This window comes from Hyperoodon ampullatus, assembly GCF_949752795.1.
Source record: "Hyperoodon ampullatus genome assembly, chromosome: 6".
Lineage (NCBI taxonomy): Eukaryota > Metazoa > Chordata > Mammalia > Artiodactyla > Ziphiidae > Hyperoodon > Hyperoodon ampullatus.
This window is the reverse complement of record NC_136919.1, coordinates 7,455,472-7,479,600: the sequence shown is the minus strand read 5'-3', so window position 1 is coordinate 7,479,600 and position 24,129 is coordinate 7,455,472. Positions and strand designations below refer to the sequence as shown.

The window sequence follows — 24,129 nt, the reverse complement described above, 5'->3', positions numbered from 1 at the left end:
GTTTTGGGGAAAGCCCCAAGAAGACATTTGTATTCTCCTCCCATGGACTGTCTGCCACTTAACATTTATCGATCACCCACCAATGGATTATCTTGAACATGAAAGACACTGCTTGAGCTTTAAGAACTGATAGTAAAATGTGAGTCCTGGAAGGCAAATAATCCAACCCCTGGTTTTGGTTATAAACACCCAAGGAGAGATCTCAGACTTTTCGTGTCCATGTCTTGGGGCCCTGCAGGAGGGAGGAGAGCAGCGAGTGGTACACTTGCGTTACCTGGAAAGCATAGTTTAAACAGAAATGCCTTGGCCTTCCTGTTTCAAGACTTGGCTTCTAAAGCAGGCCTTATTCTCTGACGTAGCGAAATGAAATTAACGCAGCCGACACCATCTTGCAGTTGTGCGATGCAGGCGCAGTTGCTGGGACTGGCGCCTAGCACTCTGTACGGATTCTTGCAAGCTCCTTGAATTAGGCACTGAATTGGGTCAAAAGCACCCGCGGATGAATGTGGCACCTCCTTGCCTTCAGAGGACTTCCACTTTAGCGTGGCCCTGCTTAAACATCACCATTGACACAACGTTCCGTTTGTCAGCCTTTCTTGCATTTTGTAATTTCATAACAAATAGGCCCATAGAGGGAAAATGACTTGCCCAAGTGCACACAGCCTGCTGGGCAGAGTTTGGACTAAGAGGCAGGAAAAGGCCCTCCCTGTGAGTGGACTGGGCAGCTTCGGGCTTTGCAAAACAAGCCTGACTTCGAAGGCAGCTTCCCTCTCTGGGAAATAGGATGGAGGTGCCGCCTTCCTTCCCCCACGAGGAGGGGCGCCCCAGTAGTGTCCCAGAGTGCAGAACCCGGGGTGGATATATTTCTGGCCTCCAGTGTTCTGAAGCCAGGCTACTACGAGGCCTGCGCTTTCGGGGGGCTGCAGACACCCCTCTCCCCCGCGCCACCCGGCAGACAGGGGAAGCCGCTCCGCCACCACGTGACGCACCCGCCTGGGAGCCTGCGCACAGCCTGGCGAGGCCCCGCCCCTCGGGCCGCCGCGCGCCCGTAGCGCGCAAAAGTCCCGGGTCGGGCTGAAGAAGGGGAAAGCGGGGGAGGGGAGCGCGGCGCGGGGGGCAGTCCCAGTACGTCGCGGCGTTCCTTCCTCCCGCCTCTTCGCCAGGCCCTGTGTCTCCTCGCCGCGGCTCCGCCCCCTGGTCCTGGCGCCCCAGCCAATGGTGAGGCGGCGCGAGCCTCTCTGGCCGGAGGCGGGGCGTGCGCGCGGGGCCTGGCGCGCCTGCGCCCTGCCGCCCGCCCCTCGCCGCGAGGAGGAGGTGGAGGAGGAGGCGGCTCGGGGAGATCGAGCAGCGAGCTGGAGCGCGGAGCGTGAGTGAGGGAGCCGAGCTGCCTGCCCGCCCGCCGCCGCCTCCCCTCCGTAAGCAGGAGCCCGGGCCGGGGCCCGGCACGCAGCCCCAGCCCCTCCCTCGTCGTCAGGCCGCGAGGGCAGCGCTCGCGAGCCAGGGGGAGGGAAAGCGAGCGAGCGAGCGCCGGGAGGAGGCGGCCGGACCGAGCGAGCGCCCGCGCGTGTGGCGTGAGGGGAAGCCGCTGCCCGCCCCCTTCGCCTTCCCTTCTCTCCCCCTCCCCGCTCCCCCCCCGACCGCGGAGCAGCACCATGTCGGCGCCGGCGGCCAAAGTCAGTAAAAAGGAGCTCAACTCCAACCACGACGGGGCCGACGAGACCTCAGGTGAGGAGCAGGCGAGGCGGGGGCCGGCCCGCGCCGCCATCTTCGCCGCCCGCCCGGCCGCAGGCCGCCGGCGGGGCCCGGGGCGCGCGGGGGGCGCGGGGCGCCGGGCAGACGGGCCGGCGCGCGCCTCGGCGCCCTTTTTTGTGCGCGCGGGGCCGGGGCCGGGTGGCGCCGCGGCGGCGGACGGCGCTGCGAGGCGGGGGCGCCGCGGCCTGCTCGGCGCGGGCGGAGGAGACCCCCCCTTCCTCTCCCCCCTCCCTCGCTCTCCTCCCCCTCCCTCCCTCCCGAGAAGCCTCTCTTTATTGTGCTCCGCCATGATGCCTCGCTCCCATCAGCCGCCGTCGCCGCCACATGGTGCGGCCGGACGCGGCCCCGCGCCCGGGCCTCCGCGCGGCTCCCCCTTCGCGCCCGGCCCGCGGGCGGCGCCCCCGCACTCCCACCCGGAGGCCGGCCCCGGCGCGGCCCTCTGCCTCGAGCTGGGGCAGGGTGGGGGCGCGGGGAAGCACGCGGCCGCGCCGCGGCCCGGGCTGCTCGGAGGATGCTCTGGCTGGCCCCGGGCAGCCCCCACGTGGGGTGGCCACCTCGTCGCGGCAGCGCGCTGAGAAATCTGGCGCGGCGACCGGGGTGTCGGAGGGTCTTTACAATGGCTCGGAGCAAACCTACTGACCTTTTCCGTAAAGGCTTTCTCGGCAGGGGGGCTGCACCACCCGGGCTGGTTGCCGGAAATGAACCGCGCGATCTGGCCCCTTCACGCCCACTTAGCTTTGTAGGTTTTGCGGTCTTTGCCGGACAAAAGGGTACCTTTCCCGTAGCACACCCCCTTTTCCTCCTCTCCGTTCTTTGGCCCATAGTTTCTGACTGCATGCTTGCTCCCTGTAAGTGTGCTCCAAAGTCGTGCGGGGCCGCCTCTGAGATCAGCCCGCCTGAAATTGGGTTGGAGGGGCGAGAAAGGTCGGATTCGAATCCGGGGGTTCATATTCTTAGAAGGTAAAGTCGAGTGTTTACGGTGGTGAGGTAGTTCCCAAGGCCTTCCCTGTCTTTGTAGGCGTGTCTGATGTCTTAATAGTAATCGATACTGAGGAGTATTTTCAACTTCGTGTAAAAGGGGATTCCACCATGGAGATAGGTGGTGTCCTAATTTTTGTTATTGTCACGGGTTAGTTTCCGTATTCTAGTTAATAGCTGGTGCTACTCTACTGCAGGCTTATAATGTGATTTTTTTTTTAGAGAACTTAAGGATTTCTGAATAGCGTTTATCATTATAGAAACTTTAATTGGTATTGTAATAGAACTCGTAAAAGCATTACAGTCAAACATTTTGACTAGTCTAACAGCATGATTTGTGATAGTCTTTTAATTGAAAAGTCATTTGTCAACTATACACATGAACACGTGGAAAGCATGCCTTGTAGTAGTAGGCAAGCTTTTTTTTTTAACAGCTTTATTGATATAATTCACATCACAGACTGTTAACATCAGGAAGGAAAACCAGTTAAATTTATTTTCAAATTAGCATTGAGTCTCATGCACCTTTTTCTTGCAGAAAAAGAACAGCAAGAAGCAATTGAACATATTGATGAAGTACAAAATGAAATAGACAGGTAAAGTTTTTCTCAATTTGCTTTGAAGTTTTCTGACATTCATCTTATGGTTTGGTAATCATTGAAACTATGGCCAAATACATCTGTATCAACTGGCCAAGTGGAGATGATTATAACTTAGTTGGAAATATCAATATGAGGATTCAGTGTTATTTTTTATTTTTCTGTGAAACATTTTACAGTCACCAAAAAGTTTCTGATTAAAGTACATTGACCTTGTAAAGACAGGGTTTGCTTTCATAGGCTACAAGTTGTCTGAGTTGCATTGTGTGGACTTGTGATAGTTTAGTATTATGGCATCAGTGTTGCTCTGACTTGCCTTATAACTTTGTTACTTCATTGGCAGCTTTTTTTTTTTTTCTTTTTCTTGATCTGCCTGAGGGAAACAATTGAAGTTGGCCTGGTAACAGAGTAGATAGATATACAGTGTTACCAAAATGCTGTTTGGGCACCTTAAGAACTGTCAATTATCTAGTACCTGTTGATAAAGCTGATCGAATTGCCATCTCAATTTTGACTTGGGTCTCTGGCTACAAAAATCTAGGTGATTTGGTTATTATAAATGTGTACTTTGCATTGTTCTAAAGCTAACGAGTAAATATTCTGTAATCTCAGCAATTTTTGTATTTAAGTACCGTCCTTGTCAACATGTCTTTTCATTTGCTTCAGACTTAATGAACAAGCCAGTGAGGAGATTTTGAAAGTAGAACAGAAATATAACAAACTCCGCCAACCATTTTTTCAGAAGAGGTCGGAATTGATCGCCAAAATCCCAAATTTTTGGGTAACAACATTTGTTAACCATCCACAAGGTATGTTTTGGCAAAGCATTATTAAAAAGGGTGTGGGATGTCCACTTGTTAAAGAGTGGAGGGACCTTGGCTGAGGACCTGGTCCACCATGTTGATTACATGCAGAGGTTGAAACAGGGAGAGGCTTGCAATTCATGCTTTCTGTTTAGAAGAGATCCTATTCCAACTTGGGATTCTGTTTAATTACTTGATAAAAGAAAGTGACAGCTCTGACACTGAGCCATTTGGTTTTCAGTTTATAATGGACTTATGAAACCAAATTTGGGAATTTTTTTTTTTTTTTTTGTGGTACGCGGGCCTCTCACTGCTGCGGCCTCTCCCGTTGCGGAGCACAGGCTCCGGACGCGCAGGCCCAGTGGCCATGGCCCACGGGCCCAGCCGCTCCGCGGCACGCGGGATCCTCCCAGACCGGGGCACGAACCCGTGTCCCCTGCATCGGCAGGCGGACTCTCAACCACTGCGCCACCAGGGAAGCCCAAATTTGGGAAATTTTAAAAGGGATTGCTTGAGTTGTTTGTTAATGTTTGTTTAATAATCATTTGGCCTATTTGCTGATCTAGTGTCTGCACTGCTTGGGGAGGAGGATGAAGAGGCGCTGCATTATTTGACAAGAGTCGAAGTGACAGAATTTGAAGATATTAAATCAGGTTACAGAATAGATTTTGTGAGTATCAGTAACTTGTTTGTCACTATGGAAATTAACTTGAGTATTGGTTAGAAGGGCTGTTTTGTATTGATTTCTAATTCTCTGTTTATTGTAGTATTTTGATGAAAACCCTTACTTTGAAAATAAAGTTCTCTCCAAAGAATTTCATCTGAATGAGAGTGGTGATCCATCTTCAAAGTCCACTGAAATCAAATGGAAATCCGGAAAGGTATTTGAGGGATTGTTGGGCATTGATATTTTCTCTAGTTTGATCTAGTTGAACCGTTTAATTAAATATTTGGTGTTTTAGTGATGTGTTAAATGCAGATCCTTAAAATATAAAAATGTCTATTTTGTTAAAGCCAAATACAGTAGCTTGTGGTCTTATAAATTATAGAGCAAGTTTTTGTTGAGATGGACTAAATCATTCTGGTTTCTACATTGGTGACTTGCAGTTTCCCAAAACCTATTTCTGTCTGCGTTGGGTCTTCGTTGCTGCGCGCGGGCTTTCTCTAGTTGCGGCGAGTGGGGGCTACTCTTCGTTGCGGTGCGCGGGCTTCTCATTGCGGTGGCTTCTCGTTGCAGAGCGCGGGCTCCATAGTTGTGGCGCATGGGCTTAGTTGCTCCGCAGCCTGTGGGGTCTTGCCAGCCCAGGGCTCGAACCCATGTCCCCTGCATTGGCAGGCGGATTCTTAACCACTGTGCCACCAGGGAAGCCCTCTCTTGTGTTTAAGTAGTAAATATATTTTAAATTATACTGTGTTAAGATACTGGTTGTTGAAGTGGAACTAATTTTATTTAAAAAAAAAAAAAAAAGCCAAGTCTAGATGGTAACTTTCAAGAAAAGCTTGACATACAAATTTGACGGCGTTCTTTGTAGACCTAAAATTCTTAGGCTTCTCTTTCTCTTTATTAGCTGTACTTTTTGTAACTTTTTTTAGATAAGAATAATAGTGTAGATAATGTAACGTCCATTTTTTGCTCTGCTTTTGGGTTAAAACCTTCTTTAAATTATAGGTATTTAAGGTGTAGTGAGCCTATGTCAAAAGTTCTTCCATCTTCATTTAGGATTTGACAAAACGTTCAAGTCAAACTCAGAATAAAGCCAGCAGGAAGAGACAGCATGAGGAACCAGAAAGCTTCTTCACCTGGTTTACTGATCATTCTGATGCAGGTGCAGATGAGTTAGGAGAGGTCATCAAAGATGATATTTGGCCAAATCCATTACAGTACTACTTGGTGAGTTGAGAGTGTTCTTTTATTCAAGGTTGCATGTGTTTCATTTGTTTGAAAATGAGTTCTTGAGGTAACTCTTGTTTTCTGTGTGTGTTTTTTTCCCTAGGTTCCGGACATGGATGATGAGGAAGGAGAGGGAGAAGAAGATGATGATGATGATGAAGAGGAAGAAGGATTGGAAGATATTGATGAAGAAGGGGATGAGGATGAAGGTGAAGAAGATGAAGATGATGATGAGGGGGAGGAAGGAGAGGTAAAAAGATTTGGTTAAATCCAAAAAGATCTTCCAAGAATTCACCATGTTACTTTGGAGATTATTTATATTGTATAGTGGAACGGACTCAACAAATTGTGGGAAGACTTGTAGAAAAGATAGGCTGTTTTGTCCAAGGTTGAAGAAAATTTTGATAAGCTCATTGTATCAATGATTCAATTAGTTCTGCTTTTGTGGTTAGCACTTATAACTGTTCAATTATGTCATTCCCTAGCCAGTACTTAATGAAAGTGCTGTGGACATGCAGCTGCTCAAATTCTGAGAAATCTCCCAAATAACAAAAATACGCATGTTTTGGACAAACTATAAAATTCTGACAATCATATTGGGATAGAGTGGGTTTTGGTTTGTATTACTTGGTCTGAAAGATGTCTGATTTGGCTACTTCCGAAAAGTTAATTTGTCTGAAACATCACTGGGTCTTTCGATCAAGAATCAGATTGGGGAGCTCCCTGGTGGTCCAGTGGTTAGGACTCGGGCACTTTCCCTGCTGGGTCCCAGGTCCTGTCCCTGGTCGGGGAACTAAAATTCTGTAAGCTGCGTTGCCCGGGGTAAAAAAAAAAAAAAAAAAAAAAAAAGGAATTGATGAAGACTGATGTATAGTTTGATTTTCGTATCTGTGGGTTCCCATTCTTCGGATTCAACCAACAGTTCTTTTTCTTTTAATTCCAGAAAGTTCCAAAAAGCAGAATTTGGATTTGCCAAGTGCTGGCGACTATTTACATTGTATTCACAACTATTTACATTGTATTGGTTATTATAAGTAATCTGAGACAATTTTTAAAAGTGTATGGGAGGATGTGGGTAGGTTGCATGCAAGTACTGTGCTATTTAAGGGACTTGAGCATCCTGAGGATTTTTTTTAATTTTTAAAAATTTATATATCTTTATCTGTCTATTTATTGGCCATGCTGAGCGGCATGCGGGATCTTAGCTCCCCCACCAGGGATGAAACCTGTACTCCCTACAGTGGGCATGGAGTCTTAACCACTGGACTTGCCAGGGAGGTCACCCCCCCGCCCCCGAGGATTTTTGTATGTGGAGGGGGTTCTGAACCATCCTTCGCACATACCAAGGGACCACAGTAGAGGTTCATAAAATTAATTTCCCTTGGCATGTCATGTTCTGTGGAGTCCATCATGGTCCATATGAATATTGGGGACTGACCTTAGAATTAACCCTAAAGATTGACTGCCTGCTTTTTTTTTCTTACAGGAAGATGAAGGAGAAGACGACTAATGGAACACTGATGGATTCCGACCTTCCTTTTTTAATTTTCTCCAGTCCCTGGGAGCAAGTTGCAGTCTTTTTTTTTTTTTTTTTTTTTTCCTCCTTCTCCTCTTGTGCTCAGTTGCCCTGTTTTTGAGGTGTCTTTTCTCCTTTATACCATGGCTCACAACTTATTTTGGGGGGAAATACCTTGAGCAGAATTCAGTGGGAAAAGAATCTCTACCCCTTTCTGTTCCAAATTCATTTTTATCCCTTCCTGTCTCAACAAAAACTTTATGGAATCAACACCACCATGCTCTGTGGGAAAAAAGAAAAACCTTCTGCTCCCTTAGCTCTGCTGGAAGCTGGAGGGTGCTAGGCCCCTGTGTAGTAGTGCATAGAATTCTAGCTTTTTTCCTCCTTTCTCTGTATATTGGGCTCAGAGATTACACTGTGTCTCTATGTGAATATGGACAGTTAGCATTTACCAACATGTATCTGTCTACTTTCTCTTGTTTAAAAAAAGAAAAAAAAAACTTAAAAAAATGGGGTTATAGAAGGTCAGCAAAGGGTGGGTTTGAGATGTTTGGGTGGGTTAAGTGGGCATTTTGACAACATGGCTTCTCCTTTGGCATGTTTAATTGTGATGTTTAACGGACATCCTTGCAGTTTAAGATGACACTTTTAAAATAAATTCTCTCCTAATGATGACTTGAGCCCTGCCACTCGATGGGAGAATCAGCAGAACCTGTAGGGTCTTATTTGCAATTGACATTCTCTATTGTAATTTTGTTCCTGTTTATTTTTAAATTTTTCTTTTTGTTTCACTGGAAAGGAAAGATGATGCTCAGTTTTAAACGTTAAAAGTGTACAAGTTGCTTTGTTACAATAAAACTAAATGTGTACACAAAGGATTTGATGCTTTTCTCTCAGAACAGATATACTTAATATGACTTTCCAAGTTTGACTTGTATAATGTTACTGTCAAACTTTGTCACCTTAACTTCGTATTTTTTGATACGCACTTTGCAGGATGACCTCAGGGTTATGTTGATTGAGTAAAGGGATTTGAATCAATGTATTAATGTCTCCATAGCTGGGAACCCATCATGGGTACAATTTGTCATCAGTTTCTGAAATTTTTCACATCATTTGGGATATCAGATTGCTGAAAACTCAGTTCTGAATATGTTGTACCCTTGTTTTGTATCTCAAATTGGCATTTCAAAATATGGGCTTTTATTTACCTGGATATAATAGTGCCTGCCACCACCATCAGACAGACCTGGTGCCCTACTGCCGAGTTAATACACAGGACGATTGTTGGCATGTCTTCGCTGGCACTGTAAAATGTGGCCGAGAAGACAGGCTTTCAGAGTAAGAAGTCCGTATTGGTGGTAAGAAACTCAGGTTAGGAGTACTTTTGTCTCAAAGTACCAGCTCTTTTAGCATATAGCTCTCAAATGAGACCTGTCTGTGTGAATCTGGGGGAGATGATGGACTCTGCTCTGTCTGCTAAATGCCATTGTGCATAAATCACATTTTGAGAAGCTACCTAATGCATAAGCTTTTTAATGCTGTAAAATATAGTAGCTAAAATTAAATGCCACTTAGCTTTTTCAGAGATGAATTAATGGACCGCCTGGTCAAATTCAAAGCTTTTTGATGTATAAAAACTTTATAAATGGAACTATTCCATCAATAGGCAAAGTGTAACGAAAACCTGTCTAGATGGATAGTATGTAATTTCTGCACAGGTCTCTGTAGCAAATACATCACTGTATACTGGTCAGGAATCTTGCTCCAATAAAGGAACATAAAGATTTTTTTGGCTGGGGTCATTCTCCTTGTTTTACAGAGAAATGTTACTACTTGCTTTTGGATTTAGATGATAAGCTAGTTTTTTTTTGCTTTGTTTTTGTTTCTTGGTCTTGTTATTTCCGTCCGTAGTGACTGGGAAATGGGGAGAGCTGTGGTTCAGATCATAGTTAATCTACGTGGAAAGGTATGTTCGGAAGTCAGGGACAAATTACTGTTACTTGGAATGTAGTAGATTCGTGAGGGGATTCTGTATTTTGGCTTTGAAGTCAGCATTTAAGGGACTTTTCACTACGGAAAAAAAACAAGTCACTTGAAGTAATACTCATGAAGTAAGCCTGTGATTTTTGTTTCACAGAGTGACAGCTTACCAAAACTGGTTTTTAATGTGCTGGTGAGGTCATGCCACTGTTAGGTTATTTAATCAAGCTACAATGTTTATTTTGGGGAATGTGGTCAAAAGATAGGAGCCCCTAAAGGTAATTTCTTCCCAGTTATTGAGACAACCCTTTAGCTTCCGCTGTGCCCGTAAATCTGAAGGAGTGCTAGGCTGTGAGAAGGCAGAAGGGGCAAACTTAGTGTACTGGAAGATGGCCTCAAAGTAGTGTGCTTTGTTTGCAACTGCAAGAGTTCTTGGGCTGGCCCTTAGGCGAGCATGTTTTGGGGAGTGCCAGGTGAATGGCTCAAAGCGCCTTTGGTACAAGGACATCTAAAAAGAAAAGAGCAAATAGTGGCTGTTCAGGTCGTTTCTCTTGGGACATCCTCTTCCAAAGCTGTGCCATACTCTGCTTACAAGGGGAACTTAACTGCATGAATTGGGGCAGAGAGGACAGTAGCTTGTAATGTGTCTTTACATTTAATTTAAAAACTTTCATGGAATGCTCCGCAATCGAGGTTGTCTCTCCAGTGATGTACTGATGTTTTAAGACTTGAGTCTGTGCTCTCTGACCTCCATGACAGGCCCTTACTATTTCAACCAATGCTGGCTCTAAAATGTAGAGTTTAAATGTCAGTGGAGTACCTGAATGTCTTGTTGGGCTGACATTTGTTTGACATCTGGCCTGCTTCACCTGTGCTAGCTGTTTGGGTGCTGAAAAGTAGGAGCCTTTTAGTTGATGGATTCTTGGGAGTTTGGGGGCTTCAGAGGACTGTATAATTGTGTTTGTATTAATTTGGTAATCTTTATCATTGTTTTATAACAACTGGTTTCATGGTTTCACTTGGTCCCATAAACACAAATTTGTTTTTTCTGCCTTTTTTGTTATATTTTGCTATAAACCCTTTCTGGCTATTGTAAGAATGGGATTCTGTTGCAAAAAATGAAGACTTTCAGGATTTCATTTAATGAAGACTTAACAGGTTTTATTTTTAATGGGTCTGAGGGGAAAGGCCTGCAGTTTTGTGATGAGAACAAGAACGGGGAGGACTTAAAGTGGAGGGTGTGTTACAACTTGATTAGTGACATCGCATACTCAGATACTACCCAAGGGAGGCAAATCTAAATGTAGATGGATTGATGTCTGCAGTACCAAGAAGGAAAAAAAAAGTATAGAAAGGGGTAAATGTTTCTTTATGTAGCCTGCTGAGGCAGTTCCTTTCAGGTTGATGTTACACAACTTTAATAGCTCGTTAGCCAGAGTTCGTTTGGGCTATTCACTACCCACTGGGTGTTAAATGTGAACTTCAATTTTCCTAAGAATTACAATTTTATGAAGCACCATCACCATCAGACATGTAAGATGCAGCTATCTTGTCAGACTCATCCATCATCCCAGGGCTGTAGGTTTGTCCAGCCTGGGGTTCATTAGGAAAGGTGGATGTATTCTATTTCTGAACCCCTTTCCCTTAGTGGCCACTGAGACAGTGAAACACTTCACAGCAAACTTAAAAATCATTGTTCTTCTACATAATTCAGCTTTCTGGCTGGAGGATTGGATAAATGAGCCTCAAGATGGGAACTAGATACCCTCCTGAAAGGTAGAGCTTTGCTCGTTTGATGTTTTTTTTTCTGAAACCCGTTACCTACAGTCAGAAGCTGGTAGTCTTTTTACCTCAGTTATTTGTTAACATTAACATTCGGCTAAGGGCACCTCGATAACCCCCACTTAAAGGAACCTACCATGTGCCTGGCTAGCTTGCTTACTAGCTGTTAAATGTCTAACCTTCGATAATTCTGATTTGTATATATGTAAAAGTGTCGCACTTGGCTCTGATTATGAAGTCGGCATGTCCCCCAGTGAACCAAGTCTCCTTTGCATATGTTCATGTCACTTGGTTGATTTCCCATTGCAGGACAATCCCAGGATTGCCATGTTTTGCCGATTTCACTTTCCAGTCCACTGTGAAGGAGGTGATAGAGCAAAGTGGAACTGACATGGTTTCCTCCAATAAAAGCACTGGAGGGCACCTCTTCCAAGTCAGCAAATAAGCCACCTTCAGTGTTTGAGCCTTACTCACTTCCGGCCCCTTGGACAAGGCTCCTTCCAGTAAAGTCCTGGCACAAAATGCTGGTGAGCACAGGATAACAGGAATTGCCTAAACAACCCTAGGCTAGGCAGTAAAGAACCAGGGTCCCCTACATACCTAAGCCATTGCAAGAACCGCCTGGCGCAGGCTAGTTTCCTGAAATGGTGCTTTTTCTCAAGGTTTAAATGTGTATTCTGTTTAGATGAGCCCTTTAGGGCAAAGGCTGAGCAGCTCTGGCTGAACCAGAAAGCACCAGTCTAGTCAAGTGATGGGGCCGGGGTCCTGAGGGATTTTGTATTCGTTTGTAATTTGGGTAAGGCTTTATTGTTTTCCCACGCATACATTACAGTGATTACAGACAGGGCCAAGGCTCCTTGGGGGGCGATAGGTATGGGATTAGCCCATTTTACACCAGTTACATGGGAGAGGAAGTGACTCCGGGCGGGAGCCAGGTCGCGGCGGGGTTCCGAGGAAGTGGCTGACCCGGCCCAGAGAGGACAGGCCACACAGGCATTGCCCCGCGGCCGGCAGGCGGCGCTGTCCCCACCCGGGCCCGCCCCTCTGGGCGCGCGACCCGGCAGCTGGAGAACTCCGGCCCGGGAAATGTCCTTTTCTGCCCTTGTATCGCGGGGCGGGGGTCAGTGTCTCAAGGAGAGGGAACCGCGGCCTCAGATGAGGGTCACTGGGCTTCAAATCCCTCAGAACATCGGATCCGGGGGAGGCGCCGCGGCCTCTGGGTCAGGAGCCGGGCTCGATCCCTTGCGGCCGAGAGGCGGCGCTGATCCCAGGTCCCGCGAGGGCCAAAGGACCTCGGGAGGGGGCGCCCGATCCCGCGACTCCGGCGCCGCTTCCCGGGAAGTTTCAAGTTTGAAAGCCCTGGCGGAGGGGCCGGGGCTTCCGGAACCGGAGTGGTCGAGAGGAGGGGCCGAGCTGCTCGAGCGGCGCCATGGAAGAGGGGGCGCCGCAGCAGGTGAACGGCGCCCGGAGGGGACGGGCCTCGGGCGCGGGCCGGGGGGTGGGGGGAGCCTCATTCACCGCCCCGGGCTCCGGCCGCGTCCCCAGCCCCTCCCCGTGTCCCCTCCCAGCCCTTGCCCTGCGCCCCCCTACACCTTCGCAGGGCAGACCTGAGCACTGGGGGTAAGTCGTTCCTGCCTCCTGGAAACGTCCCCAAATCACCTCCAAGTGAATCAGAGCCTCCAGTCAGGCCTGCCCATGAGCACGTTTGAGTCCGCAGTCAGGGCCACCAGGGTGGGCCCCAAAGTTTCCTAAAATCTGTTCTTCCAGGTAGCACTCTAAGGCCGATGTGCATCCGCTGCGAAAGCAAAGGGGGGCCGTGCAGGCACCCAGGGACGGGTCCTGGGAGGGGAGGAGAATGTGTGCGGCAGGCGGAGGGTGCCACTCCCTCGCGGTCGTGGGGTCCTTCCCAGAGCACACAGGCAGGCGGGGAGTGGAGACCCCAGAGGGAGGGGCCTACCCAGTTCCCGGGGGAACCCTCGGTTGCACAGGGTTCCAGACCAAATGGCGAGGGGGCGGGGTTCCTGCCGGAGCTGGCAATAGGTTCGTGTGGGACCGAGGCTGTGTGTCGGTAGAGGTGGGGTACTAGCCCAGAGCAAATGGGTGTGGGGACGTTTGTGTACAAGATAGCGCCCCAGCCGCGGAGCCGAAAGGGAGAGGTGTGTGGTGCGCACTTGGCAGGATTCCAGCCCGGAGCAGGCAAGACCATGGGCTCTGGTCAAGGGTGGTGTTCCCCACAAGACTCCTAGAGTGCCCCCACCCCTTGGGCAACTTTTGGGACTGCGTCTGTCCCCTCCCTCCCCCTTCCTCCGGAGGTCCCTCTGCCTGTTCCAGCCGTGGCTTGTACACATTTTCCGATTTCCTGTTAACCTCCGCCCAGCAGCGGCAGCTGGGTGACTCAGGACCCCGGTGCCGGGCCCCCAGCTCCGTGGGATCTTTGTTTGCTCAGGCCTTTGGCTCTGGCCCTCTGGCCTAGGGCCCTCAAAGGATTTCCTGAGCCCCGCCCCTGCCCTCTGACAGACGGGCCAGAGGGCCAGCGGAGGCCTGGGGTGGGGGTCCCTGAGGCTCCACTGGGCTCAGGAGATGGAGAGCCGAGAGGTAAGGTGAGGGCTCTGAGGCAATCCTGGGTTGGGGGCATCATGGGTTACCCTGGGCTGAGGTCAGCAGCGGCACCCGTTGGTTTGAAATGGCCTCTGGGAAGGAGCTTTTCCTCTTTCTTGCTCTCGCTTGGGGTGAAGCCGTGAGAGAGCCTTCTAATTCCTCCCAGGAGCTGAGCTGGGAGTGGGCCCCCGGAGACCTCCTCAACCCCTCTGTGCCTCTGCTTTGCCAGCTGGGGTGTCAGAAGATCAGGGGAACAGCCCTAGGTTCCACTCAGGCCACAGGCTGCCCTGTCTGTGTGACCTTGGTTGGGGGGGCCCTTCTAAGTGCTGAGCTTCTTTTCTGGTCCCCAGACCTTAGCCTGGATCCCAGACTGAGAGCAGCCTGATGTAAGCGTGACCGGCAGGGAGAGGCTGGGGCCCAAGAGATGATGCTGCATCTCCTTCCCTGTGTTGTGGCCTTGGGCAAATTACTTAACCTCTCTGTGTCTCAGTTTCCTCATCTATAAAATGGGGATAATAACTACACCTACCTCATGGGGTTGCTGTCAGGATCAACAAGTTAATGTCTGCACAGTTCTTAGAACAGAACACCATGTAAACATTAACAATTGTTTTCCCCTTACTCTTCTCTCTGATGGCACAGGACAGGAGCATGGGCTGGATAAATAGCCTTGGGGTTTCCATCTGGCTTAGGGATGCTATCTCTAAACTCATAGATGCTTCCCAAACCGTGTGTGTCAGTCCTGGGTGCCGGCCACACCTGCCTCCCTCCCCCTCTGCCTGTGATGAGCTGAGGCTGTGGAGGTGGGGACTGAGGGGACTAAGGCCTCTGCCTTTCCAGCCCGGGGCGGGCCAGTGGCCCCCAGGGGATGAGAAAGAGGCGATCCGCCGGGCCATCCAGAAGGAGCTGAAAATCAAGGAGGGTGTGGAGAACCTGCGGCGGGTAGCCACCGACCGCCGCCACCTGGGCCACGTGCAGCAGCTGCTGCGGTCCTCCAACCGCCGCCTGGAGCAGCTGCACGGGGAGCTGCGGGAGCTGCATGCCCGCATCCTGCTGCCCGGCCCCGGGCCTGGCCCGGCTGGTGAGTGAGGAATCTGAGCAGGCCCCTCGGGACAGCAGGCGGCAGGCTGACCCAGCTCCTTGGCCTTGGCCCTGACCTCTCTCAGAGCCTCCTCTTGTAGCCCCTGCCTGGGAGGGGCGGGGAGGAGAGAGCTAGGCCATGAGGGGCTCTCGGCTCTGGGGGAGGGGTTCATGAGCCCCACGCTCCTTGCACACAGAACCTGCGGCCTCAGGACCTTGGCCGCTGGCAGAGCAGCCAAGGGCCCGACACCTGGAGGCTCTACAGAGGCAGCTGCAGGTAGAGCTGAAGGTCAGGCAGGGAGCCGAGAACATGACCCACACGTATGCCAGTGGCACTCCCAAGGTAAGGTCCCTGGGATCTGAGGGGAAGAGATTTGGCTCTCAGATTATTAGAGAAGGTGGTGATCCAGACCCTGTTCTTTTCTTTTTTTTTTTTGAATTTTTGAATTTTTTTATACAGCAGTTTCTTATTAGTTATCTCTTTTATACATATTAGTGTATATATGTCAATCCCAATCTCCCAATTCATCCCACCACCAGCTCCTATTCTGATATGGAAATGCAACCCAGCCATTGACCCTGTAAGAGAGACAGTCTCACCCTTAGTCTGACGGGGGAGGCAGAACCCTAAATCTCAGCTTGGTGGGAAAGGCATGGCTCGAACTCCTCGTCTAACAGAGAAGGCAAAACGCCAGTCTAATGGGGAATCTCAGCCCAACTCCCAACCTGTCCCAACTCCCAGCATGATGTGGAGGCTCACCCTGATCTAATAAGGCAGGCTTGACCTTAGCCCTCCCTTGTCTAGTATGATGGGGGAGGTCTGCTCCAGACCTAGTCTAAAAAGGGAGGCTTGGCTGTAGTATCTGGCCTACCGAGAGAGAGGCTTAGCTTCAATCCTGGACTGATGGGGGAGGCTTGCTCCAGTCCCTGGTCTGACCAGGGAGGCTCTGGCCTAGTCCTGGCCTGAGGGGGCATATGTCACAACCCCATAGGAGAGGAAGCTTCTGGCAGCCGCCCAGCAGATGCTACAGGACAGCCAGCTGAAGGTGGCCCTGCTACGAATGAAGATCAGCAGCCTGGAGGCCAGCGGGTCCCCTGAGCCAGGTGAGGCCTTGAGAAGTGGGGATGGGCAGAACGGAGCAGGACATGGGCCTGAGGGCTGACCCCCTCCTCCCAGGACCGGAGCTGCTGGTGGAGGAGCTGCGGCACCGGCTACACATCGAGGCTGCCGTGGCCGAGGGTGCCAAGAACGTGGTGAAGCTGCTTGGTAGCCGGCGAACGCAGGACCGCAAGGTGCTAGCCGAGGTCAGATCATGGTCCCCTCCCATTGCTGCTCCTCTCTGAGTGGTATCACCCTCTGCAGTGGCGGGAGACACCGCTGGACTGGCTGTGAGGGGTGGCAGTGAGGAAACAGGAGGCATATTCCTGTCTAGACCTCATCCAGGGTGTCTCCAGGTGGCCTGAGCCACTGCCCCCGCCGTTATCCCATGGCCCTATATCCCTTCTGCAGGCTCAGGCCCAGCTCCAGGAGTCCTCCCAGAAACTGGACCTCCTGCGGCTGGCCTTGGAGCAGCTGCTGGAGGGACTGCCTCCTGCGCACCCTCTGCGTGGCAGAGTGGCTCGGGAGCTGCGGACGGCTGTGTCTGGGAACCCCCAGCCTTCGGGGACACTCGTGAAGCCCACCGCCATGACAGGTACCCGGGAGTCCCTCCTACTTCAGAGCTCTCCTTCCCTTCCAGGGAGGAGCCTGAAACACAGTGGGGAAGAATCTTGGAGAAGACTTCCAATCCTGGCCTCACCATCCCCTAGCTGTGTGACCTTGTGCAACTGACATCCCCTCTCCAGACCTCAGTTTTTCACTCTGTCAAATGGGGGTGATAACAGCACCTATTTCATAGGGTTGCTGCGAAAATTCAGTGAGTTGTTGCATGTGAAGTGCTCAGCACCGTGTGGGCACAGAGATTGCTCAGTTGGTGAAGCTATTATTTAAGTGAGGAACCATGTGAGTGCTTAAAGTGCCAGCGTTAGGGAGCTCATAGCCCTGGAGGCCTTGATACCCAGTCCTGGGCAGTTTGGACTGTTGGAAAGTTCTTCCTTATCCCAAGCTGGATCTGCCTTCAAATAATCTAACAGTGTCAATTCTGGAAGCCCTGAGCTTCCCACCTGGGACACGGTGCCAACTAGAGAGCCCAGCCCCTGCCAACACAGAGCTGATGCAGGGTAGATGGGCCCCATCCCACTGTGAGCAGAGCTGAGAAGGGGAAGTACAGCGGCTGGATGGGTCCCCTCACCTGGCCCTTGGGGAATCAAGGAATGCTTCCTGGAGGGGGTGGCGTCTGAGCTTGGCCTCGAAGGGCTTATGTGAGTTAGCCAAGTAGACAAGTTGGGGAAGGTGGGGGTAAGGGCTTGTTAAATGGCCTAAATTCAGGTACTTGGGGCCACCCCACATCCTGTCTTCTGGCTGAATACCCATATTCCTCCAATCATTCTTCCTAAGATGATCTTCCCACCCTGGGCACTGCCTTGGTTTATGAGGTCTCTCAGAGTATAAACCCCAGGCCCAGACTCCCTACATGGTGCTCTTAGGCCCAGTGTATATCCTCAAGGGCGGCCAGAGTCCCACTGCTTCCTCTACCCTTTGAGGGACACATCTCTAATGACCCTAAAATGGATCTGCTTGGTTGGCAAAACACACTTGTACCCATTGCAGGAGGTAGGGCTGAGCTGGCCCTCCTTTCCGCTGTACAGATGGGGAAACAGGCTCAGGGAAGAGGTGGGACAGGTCCGCCAGCCAGGCCTCCTGCTCCTCCCCGGGCTCTCGTCCCTGCCACGGCGCTGTTCCTAGGCCCTGAGCCCTGAGCAGTGTGTCGCCATGCGCTGTGGTCCCGTGCAACCTGGCTGAGGTCTGAGTCTCACTCCTCTGCCTGTGTGTCCCTGCTTCTTCCGACACGTAGAGAGTGTGCAGGAGGGGAGGACCAGTTGGCCGGCCCCAAGGGTGGCAGGTGGCTGCCGAGGCCTAATGTGGGCATAGTCTGGGTTTAGCTATACCTCCAGGAGAAGGTAGCATTCCTGGGGTCCCAGGGGTCCATTGGAGGATGGCACCTGATAATGGCCCCCCACCATGCTCCCTGACAGGGACACTGCAGGTCCACCTCCTGGGCTGTGAGCAGCTGCTGACAGCTGTGCCTGGACGTTCCCCCGTGGCCGCACTGGCCGGGAGCCCCTCCCAGGGCTGGCTTTGGAGCAGGGCCAAGCAGCAGCGTGGTGGAGGCGAGCTGGCCAGTGAGTAGGGGGCATGGGAAGCTGGGGGGCAGCGAAGGACCCCCGCTCCCGGCCTGCCCTGAACCCCAGCTCTGGCCCCACAGGTGAGGTGTTGGCCGTGCTGAAGGTGGACAATCGCATTGTGGGCCAGACGGGCTGGGGGCCTGTGGCCAAGCAGTCCTGGGACCAGACCTTTGTCGTCCCCCTGGAGCGGGTGAGGCTGCCTTGTGTGGACAGGGGTGACCGTGGGCCGTGGGGTGGAAGGCCGGCCAGGCAGTGGCTCGTGCCACGCTCCACCCCTCAACCTGGCCTCCCCACCGTAGGCCCGAGAGCTGGAGATTGGGGTGCACTGGCGAGACTGGCGGCAGCTGTGCGGCGTGGCCTTCCTGAGGCTGGAGGACTTCCTGGACAATGCCTGTCACCAGCTCTCCCTCAGCCTGGTGCCGCAGGGGCTGCTCTTTGCCCAGGTGCCCACTGGCCCCTGCCCTCTGACCTCGTGGGCCCCTGGCTCCGTTAGAGCAAAGAAGGACCTTTAAGACCGTGCTCTGCACCCACACGTAAGAGTGGAAATTGAGGCCCAGAGGGAGGAGATCTAGAGGAAGGAAGGATTCCCAGCCCCTCTCTGAGGACTTCATGGGAGCCTAGCGGCCTGCATCCTTGTCCTGACTGCCCTGCCGCGTGTGTGACTCCGGACCACCTCTCTTCTCCGGGCCTCGGTTCCCCCACTGGTACCAATGAGGATGTTGTTGGATCCATCTCTCTGAGTCCTTCTGGCTCTTGCGTCTGTTGACATGGGCTCAGGCTGGGAGCCTGGAGGCTGAGGACGTGCCCGTGGCAGGTGGGGTGGGAGGGGACTGGTCTTCAGCCCTGCCCCTGCCCCCGCAGGTGACCTTCTGTGACCCTGTCATTGAGAGAAGGCCCCGTCTGCAGAGGCAGAAGCGCATTTTCTCAAAACGCAGAGGTGTGGAGTGGAGAAGGCTGGCTGGTAGGCAGCAGGGCTGGGACCCTCAGGAGACCCTGGGACTGAGCCCCCTTTTGCCCCAGGTCAGGACTTCCTGAGGGCTTCCCAGATGAACCTCAGCATGGCGGCCTGGGGGCGCTTGGTCATGAGCCTACTGCCCCCCTGCAGCTCCCCAAGCACCATCAGCCCCCCGAAAGGGTGCTCCCAGACCCCAGCCACACCCCGGGGGGCCGCCGACCCTGCCTCGCCCAGGTGAGGAGCCTCGCCCCAGGCTGCCTGCTTCTCTGTGGAGTCACCTCACTCCAGATGCAGACGGCGCCTAGCCCCGTTGCTCGCCCTCTGACCCATCTTTCTATCTCACACGGCTGTGGGTCCACCCCCCGCCCCATTCCACCCGCCTGTGCCCGGTTGTGTGTCTGCTTCCTCCCCACAGTAATTTCCCACCCAAGAAGACCCCCTTGCGAGAAGAGATCCAATCCCCACCCAAGCCACCGCGCCTCTACCTGCCCCAGGAGCCGACCCCCGAGGAGATGCCGGTGAGCTGAGCGGCGGCAGGGCTGGTCATGCTGGGGGCTGTCTGGGTGGGGACGGCAGGGCTGGAGGGAAAAAGGAGAGGAAGCCCCCCCCTGCCCTGAGCCCCTCTGCCCTCACAGAGCACCAAACGCCCCCACATGGAGCCCAGGACTCGACTCGAGCCATCTCTGCCAGCCTCCGCCACCAGGTACCCCTGGCAGGCTCACCTTGGCGTTTGAGAGAGACAGCTGTCCACTCACTTGGGCGTTTGCGTGTCAGGCGTTCTCACATCGCCCCGAGCTCTCGGCTTGCTCTCAGGTTCTCACTTGGGGAGCCCACGTTACTGAGCTCCGCCTGCATGCCAGACCCCAGGAAATGGCAGAGTCCTAGGAGCTCCCACCCGGCCCCTCCAGCCCCTGCCCCTCTTACCCCACAGGTGGGGACAGCCCAGGACCAGGCGTGGAGGGAGGGTTTGGAGCGGCCCTTGGCGGAGCCCCAGCCCTTGTCCCAGGGGCTTCCTGTACCTTCTCTCTTGCAGGAAACCCCCCCGGCTTCAGGACTTCCGCTGCTTGGCCGTGCTGGGCCGGGGCCACTTCGGGAAGGTAGTGGGCTCAGGAGGTGCAGTGGAGGGGGGTGGGCAGGCCCCGACACGTTAGCTAGGGGGCCTCTGGGGTCTGTGGGGCAGTGGGTGGGGGAAGTAGACTCCTGTACTGCCCACCTGGAGCCCAATCTCTCTCTGGTCCCCAGGTCCTCCTGGTCCAGTTCAAGGGGACAGGTCAATACTATGCCATCAAAGCGCTGAAGAAGCAGGAGGTGCTGAGCCGGGACGAGATAGAGAGGTGTGTGCTGAGGCCAGGGGGTTCCCGGCATCTGGGCACGTGGAGGGTACCTGGGAGGCAGGATGGCAGGCCCGGGCTGGTGGCCCCGGAAGGCAGCTGAATGCTACTGGGGCTTGTAAGAGGTGACCCTGTGGGGCCAGCCAGGCCTGGGCTCTCTTGTTAGCAACTGAAGTTGTTAACTGTGTGCCCTTGGGCAGGTCCCCTCTTTTATGCACCTCAGTTTCCTCATCTGTGAAATGGGAACAGGGTGGTTGTACAGGTTCAAGACCTATGTGAGGGACTTCCCTGGTGGTCCAGTGGTTAAGACTCGGCACTTCCACTGCAGGGGGTGCTGGTTCCATCCCTGGTCGGGGAACTGAGGTCCCGCCTGCCACACAGCGTGGCCAAAAAAAAAAAAGACCTATGTGAGCTCCTGATACATATGAACCGTCACTCTAGCTGCCTGGCACTTTGACTTAAGAGCCAGTGACCCAGGGGTGTTGTGTGGGTGACAGGGCATAGTCAGGGGAAGTTTTCATTCCCTTTTGGGTTCCCTCCTTCCCTCTAAAACCCACGCCCTCCTCTTGCAGCCTGTACTGCGAGAAGCGGATCCTGGAGGCTGTGGGCCGCGTGGGGCACCCCTTCCTACTCTCCCTCCTTGCCTGCTTCCACACCTCCAGCCACGCCTGCTTCGTGACTGAGTTTGTGCCCGGTGGCGACCTCATGATGCAGATCCACGAGGACGTCTTCCCTGAGCCCCAGGCCCGGTAGGTTCCCATCTCTCCTGTATGCCTCTTCCAGCAAGCCTTCCCTGCTTCCCTGTACCTGGCGACGCCTACATCCTGCTTCCTCCAGGGTGCCCATCAGCAGAAGAGCGTGCAGTCAGGGAGGCCTTGGTTCAAATCCTGGTTATCAACCCTCACAGCATTTGTGACCTCAGACCTCAGTGTATATAGCTGTGAATTGGGCTAATGAGAACTATTTCATAGGCTTGTTGCATGGATGAACGTAACATTTAGAAATTGCCGAGCACGGGGACTGGTGAGCAGTTAAGTGACCGACAGCTGGTGTTGTTATTTCTTGCCCAGCAGAGTGCGGGCTCTGCAGCCTGGATTCACATATCAGCTCGGCCACTAGCTGTGCGACCCTGAGTGGGTCATTTACTGGGAGTCTCAGATCCTCATTTGAAAAATAGGCATGACGGGTATCCCCAGCAGGCTGCTGGGAGGATGCCAGGGTAGGCGTGAGGATACTCGGTGTCATCCCTGGCACAATCTCAGAGCCCAGAAAGGGCAGGCTGTTATCTGGAGGAGCTCCACCCCTGCTACACATGAGGCTACTCCCAGTCTCTCACCCACACCTGACTCTGGCAGGGACATCTGGGGTCCCCAGGCCATGGGCATCCTGGTGCCTCCCTGCCCTGTCCCCCACATTCCTGGGCCTGAACTCCCCCCTGCACCAACCCTCCAGGTTCTATCTGGCCTGTGTGGTCCTGGGGCTGCAGTTCTTACATGAGCAGAAGATCATTTACAGGTAACTTGCCCCCGAGATGCTGGGGGAGTGGGAGAGGTGGCAGGTGCTACCCTCCTCCTGGGCTGCTCTGGGGTGGGGCCGCTGTTCCCTGGGCCTCAGCGCTTCTTAGCCCCTTTGATCTGCCCCGCCTTGCCCTCAGAGACCTGAAGTTGGATAATCTTCTGCTGGATGCCCAGGGTTTCCTGAAGATCGCAGACTTTGGGCTCTGTAAGGAAGGTGGGTGCCTCCTGTCCAGGATCCCGTGTCTTTCAGCCGTGCTCACTCAGCCCAGGCCAGCAGGGTGGTGGGCAAGTGGCAGCTCCCAGGAAATCTGCCTCCCAGCCCTCATTCCAGGGACTGGCTGTACATATTGGCTCGTCCTTCCCAGCCCTAAAAGCTCTAAAAGAGGGAGTTCCTGGGCTGGGAGAGAGCACTGGGTTCTGCTTTCTGCGTGACCCTGGCACATGAGCTTGTCTGAGACTCAGATTCCTCATCAATCAAGTGGCATGAAAACCGTTCCCACCTCCAAGGGTATGGGGCAGGGCTCGGCACAGGTTCAGTACATGGGGTCATAAGGGTGGGTGCTTGATTCTTACAGCTAGAGGTTCTTGTGGATGACACACCATGCTGGCATCAGTGTGGATGTTGGTTTGCAGGGATCGGCTTTGGGGACCGGACAAGCACCTTCTGTGGCACCCCGGAGTTCCTGGCCCCTGAGGTGCTGACCCAGGAGGCCTATACGCGGGCTGTGGACTGGTGGGGGCTGGGCGTGCTGCTCTACGAGATGCTGGTGGGCGAGGTGAGCGCTGGACGGGGTGCTGCTGGGGCCTCCAGGTCAGGTGGGGGTGGGAGTGGCCCACGTACCCTGATGAGCCCCATCCCTGCAGTGCCCGTTTCCAGGGGACACCGAGGAGGAGGTGTTTGATTGCATCGTCAATGCAGAGGCCCCATACCCGCGCTTTCTGTCGGTGCAAGGGCTTGAGCTCATTCAGAAGGTAATCGCAGGGACTTCCCCGGTGGTCCAGTGGTTAAGACTCTGCACTTCCACTGCAGGGGGCGCGGGTTTGATCCCTGGTCGGGGAAACTAAAATCCCGCAAGCTGCGTGGTGCGTCCCCCACAAAACAAAACAAAACAAAACAAACTCTTTAAAAAAAAAAAAAAAATGAAGGTAATCACTGCAGGGTCCAGGGCTGGGCCGACAGCTGCTCGTGGCTCGGGGATCCCTACCCCAGAGGCTGGAGACGGGGAGGCGGGCAGTGCCTGGGGCCCGAGCGCCCTGAATGAGCACCTGTCCTCTCCCCCAGCTCCTCCAGAAGTGCCCCGAGAAGCGCCTGGGGGCAGGGGAACGGGATGCTGAGGAGATCAAGACACAGCCTTTCTTCAGGGTGAGTGGCCAGGGCCGCAGTGGTCCAGGAGCCTGGCACAGTGGGAGGCATCGAGGGCCCGCGGGGCTGCTGCTCCCGTCGTCTGAGGCACCTCTACCCTTGCCCCCAGACCACCGACTGGAAGGCCCTGCTCGCCCGAGCCGTCCGGCCCCCATTTGTGCCCACCCTCTGCGGCCCCACAGACCTGCGCTACTTCGAGGGCGAGTTCACGGGGCTGCCGCCTGCCCTGACGCCACCTGATGCCCGCAGCCCCCTCACTGCCCGCCAACAGGCTGCCTTCCGGGACTTCGACTTTGTGTCCCAGCGATTCCTGGAGCCCTGAGGGTCTCCCGGGCTCTCTACCCCCTGCCCCCCAGACGGTTGGAGCCTCTGCTTGCCCACCTTTCTGCTCGCCTGGGCGCCCTGGTATTGATGAGCCCTTGGGACTCAAGGTGGCGGCCATGGGCTGCTGTCGTGGGCTTTGCTCAGTCACCGGGCAAAGTGCTGCCTCCCCTCCCTTCTCCCGACCACCTCTCCCCTGCCCGCTGCGAGACCTGGACCCGAAAGGGTGGCACAGCGAGCAGTTTGGTTTGTTTTTTGAATACTTGACTTGCTTTATGGATTATTAAATTTATAAAACTGCACTGGAGGCAGCCTGGCTTGGGGTGGGGAGGGTGGAAGTCTCCACAACCCAGGTCCTTGGTGCCCGAGCCCCCC

General features: G+C 53.4%; 2 protein-coding genes across 2 annotated transcripts; both read left to right on the top strand.

Annotated features, from left to right (window-relative positions):
- Positions 1-1,652: 1,652 nt before the first annotated feature.
- SET (SET nuclear proto-oncogene) lies at positions 1,653-8,414 on the top strand (the record flags this gene model as incomplete). Its single annotated transcript, XM_079705919.1, is given in 10 exon segments — positions 1,653-1,725; positions 2,606-2,629; positions 2,632-2,712; positions 3,269-3,326; positions 3,996-4,138; positions 4,699-4,802; positions 4,900-5,013; positions 5,853-6,023; positions 6,127-6,273; positions 7,510-8,414. Coding segments are annotated over 10 exon segments (939 nt in total). The 3' UTR covers positions 7,534-8,414.
- Positions 8,415-12,733: 4,319 nt separating this feature from the next.
- On the top strand, positions 12,734-24,056 carry PKN3 (protein kinase N3; the record flags this gene model as incomplete). The annotated part of the gene is given in 24 exon segments (XM_079706580.1): positions 12,734-12,823; positions 12,825-12,920; positions 12,922-12,924; positions 14,743-14,983; positions 15,180-15,325; positions 15,975-16,086; positions 16,160-16,287; positions 16,493-16,676; positions 18,118-18,264; positions 18,348-18,457; positions 18,567-18,710; positions 19,129-19,204; positions 19,288-19,456; positions 19,638-19,740; positions 19,858-19,925; positions 20,256-20,319; positions 20,465-20,556; positions 21,126-21,302; positions 22,006-22,068; positions 22,208-22,284; positions 22,704-22,846; positions 22,935-23,042; positions 23,353-23,433; positions 23,543-24,056. Coding segments are annotated over 24 exon segments (2,835 nt in total). The 3' UTR covers positions 23,756-24,056.
- Positions 24,057-24,129: the final 73 nt, after the last annotated feature.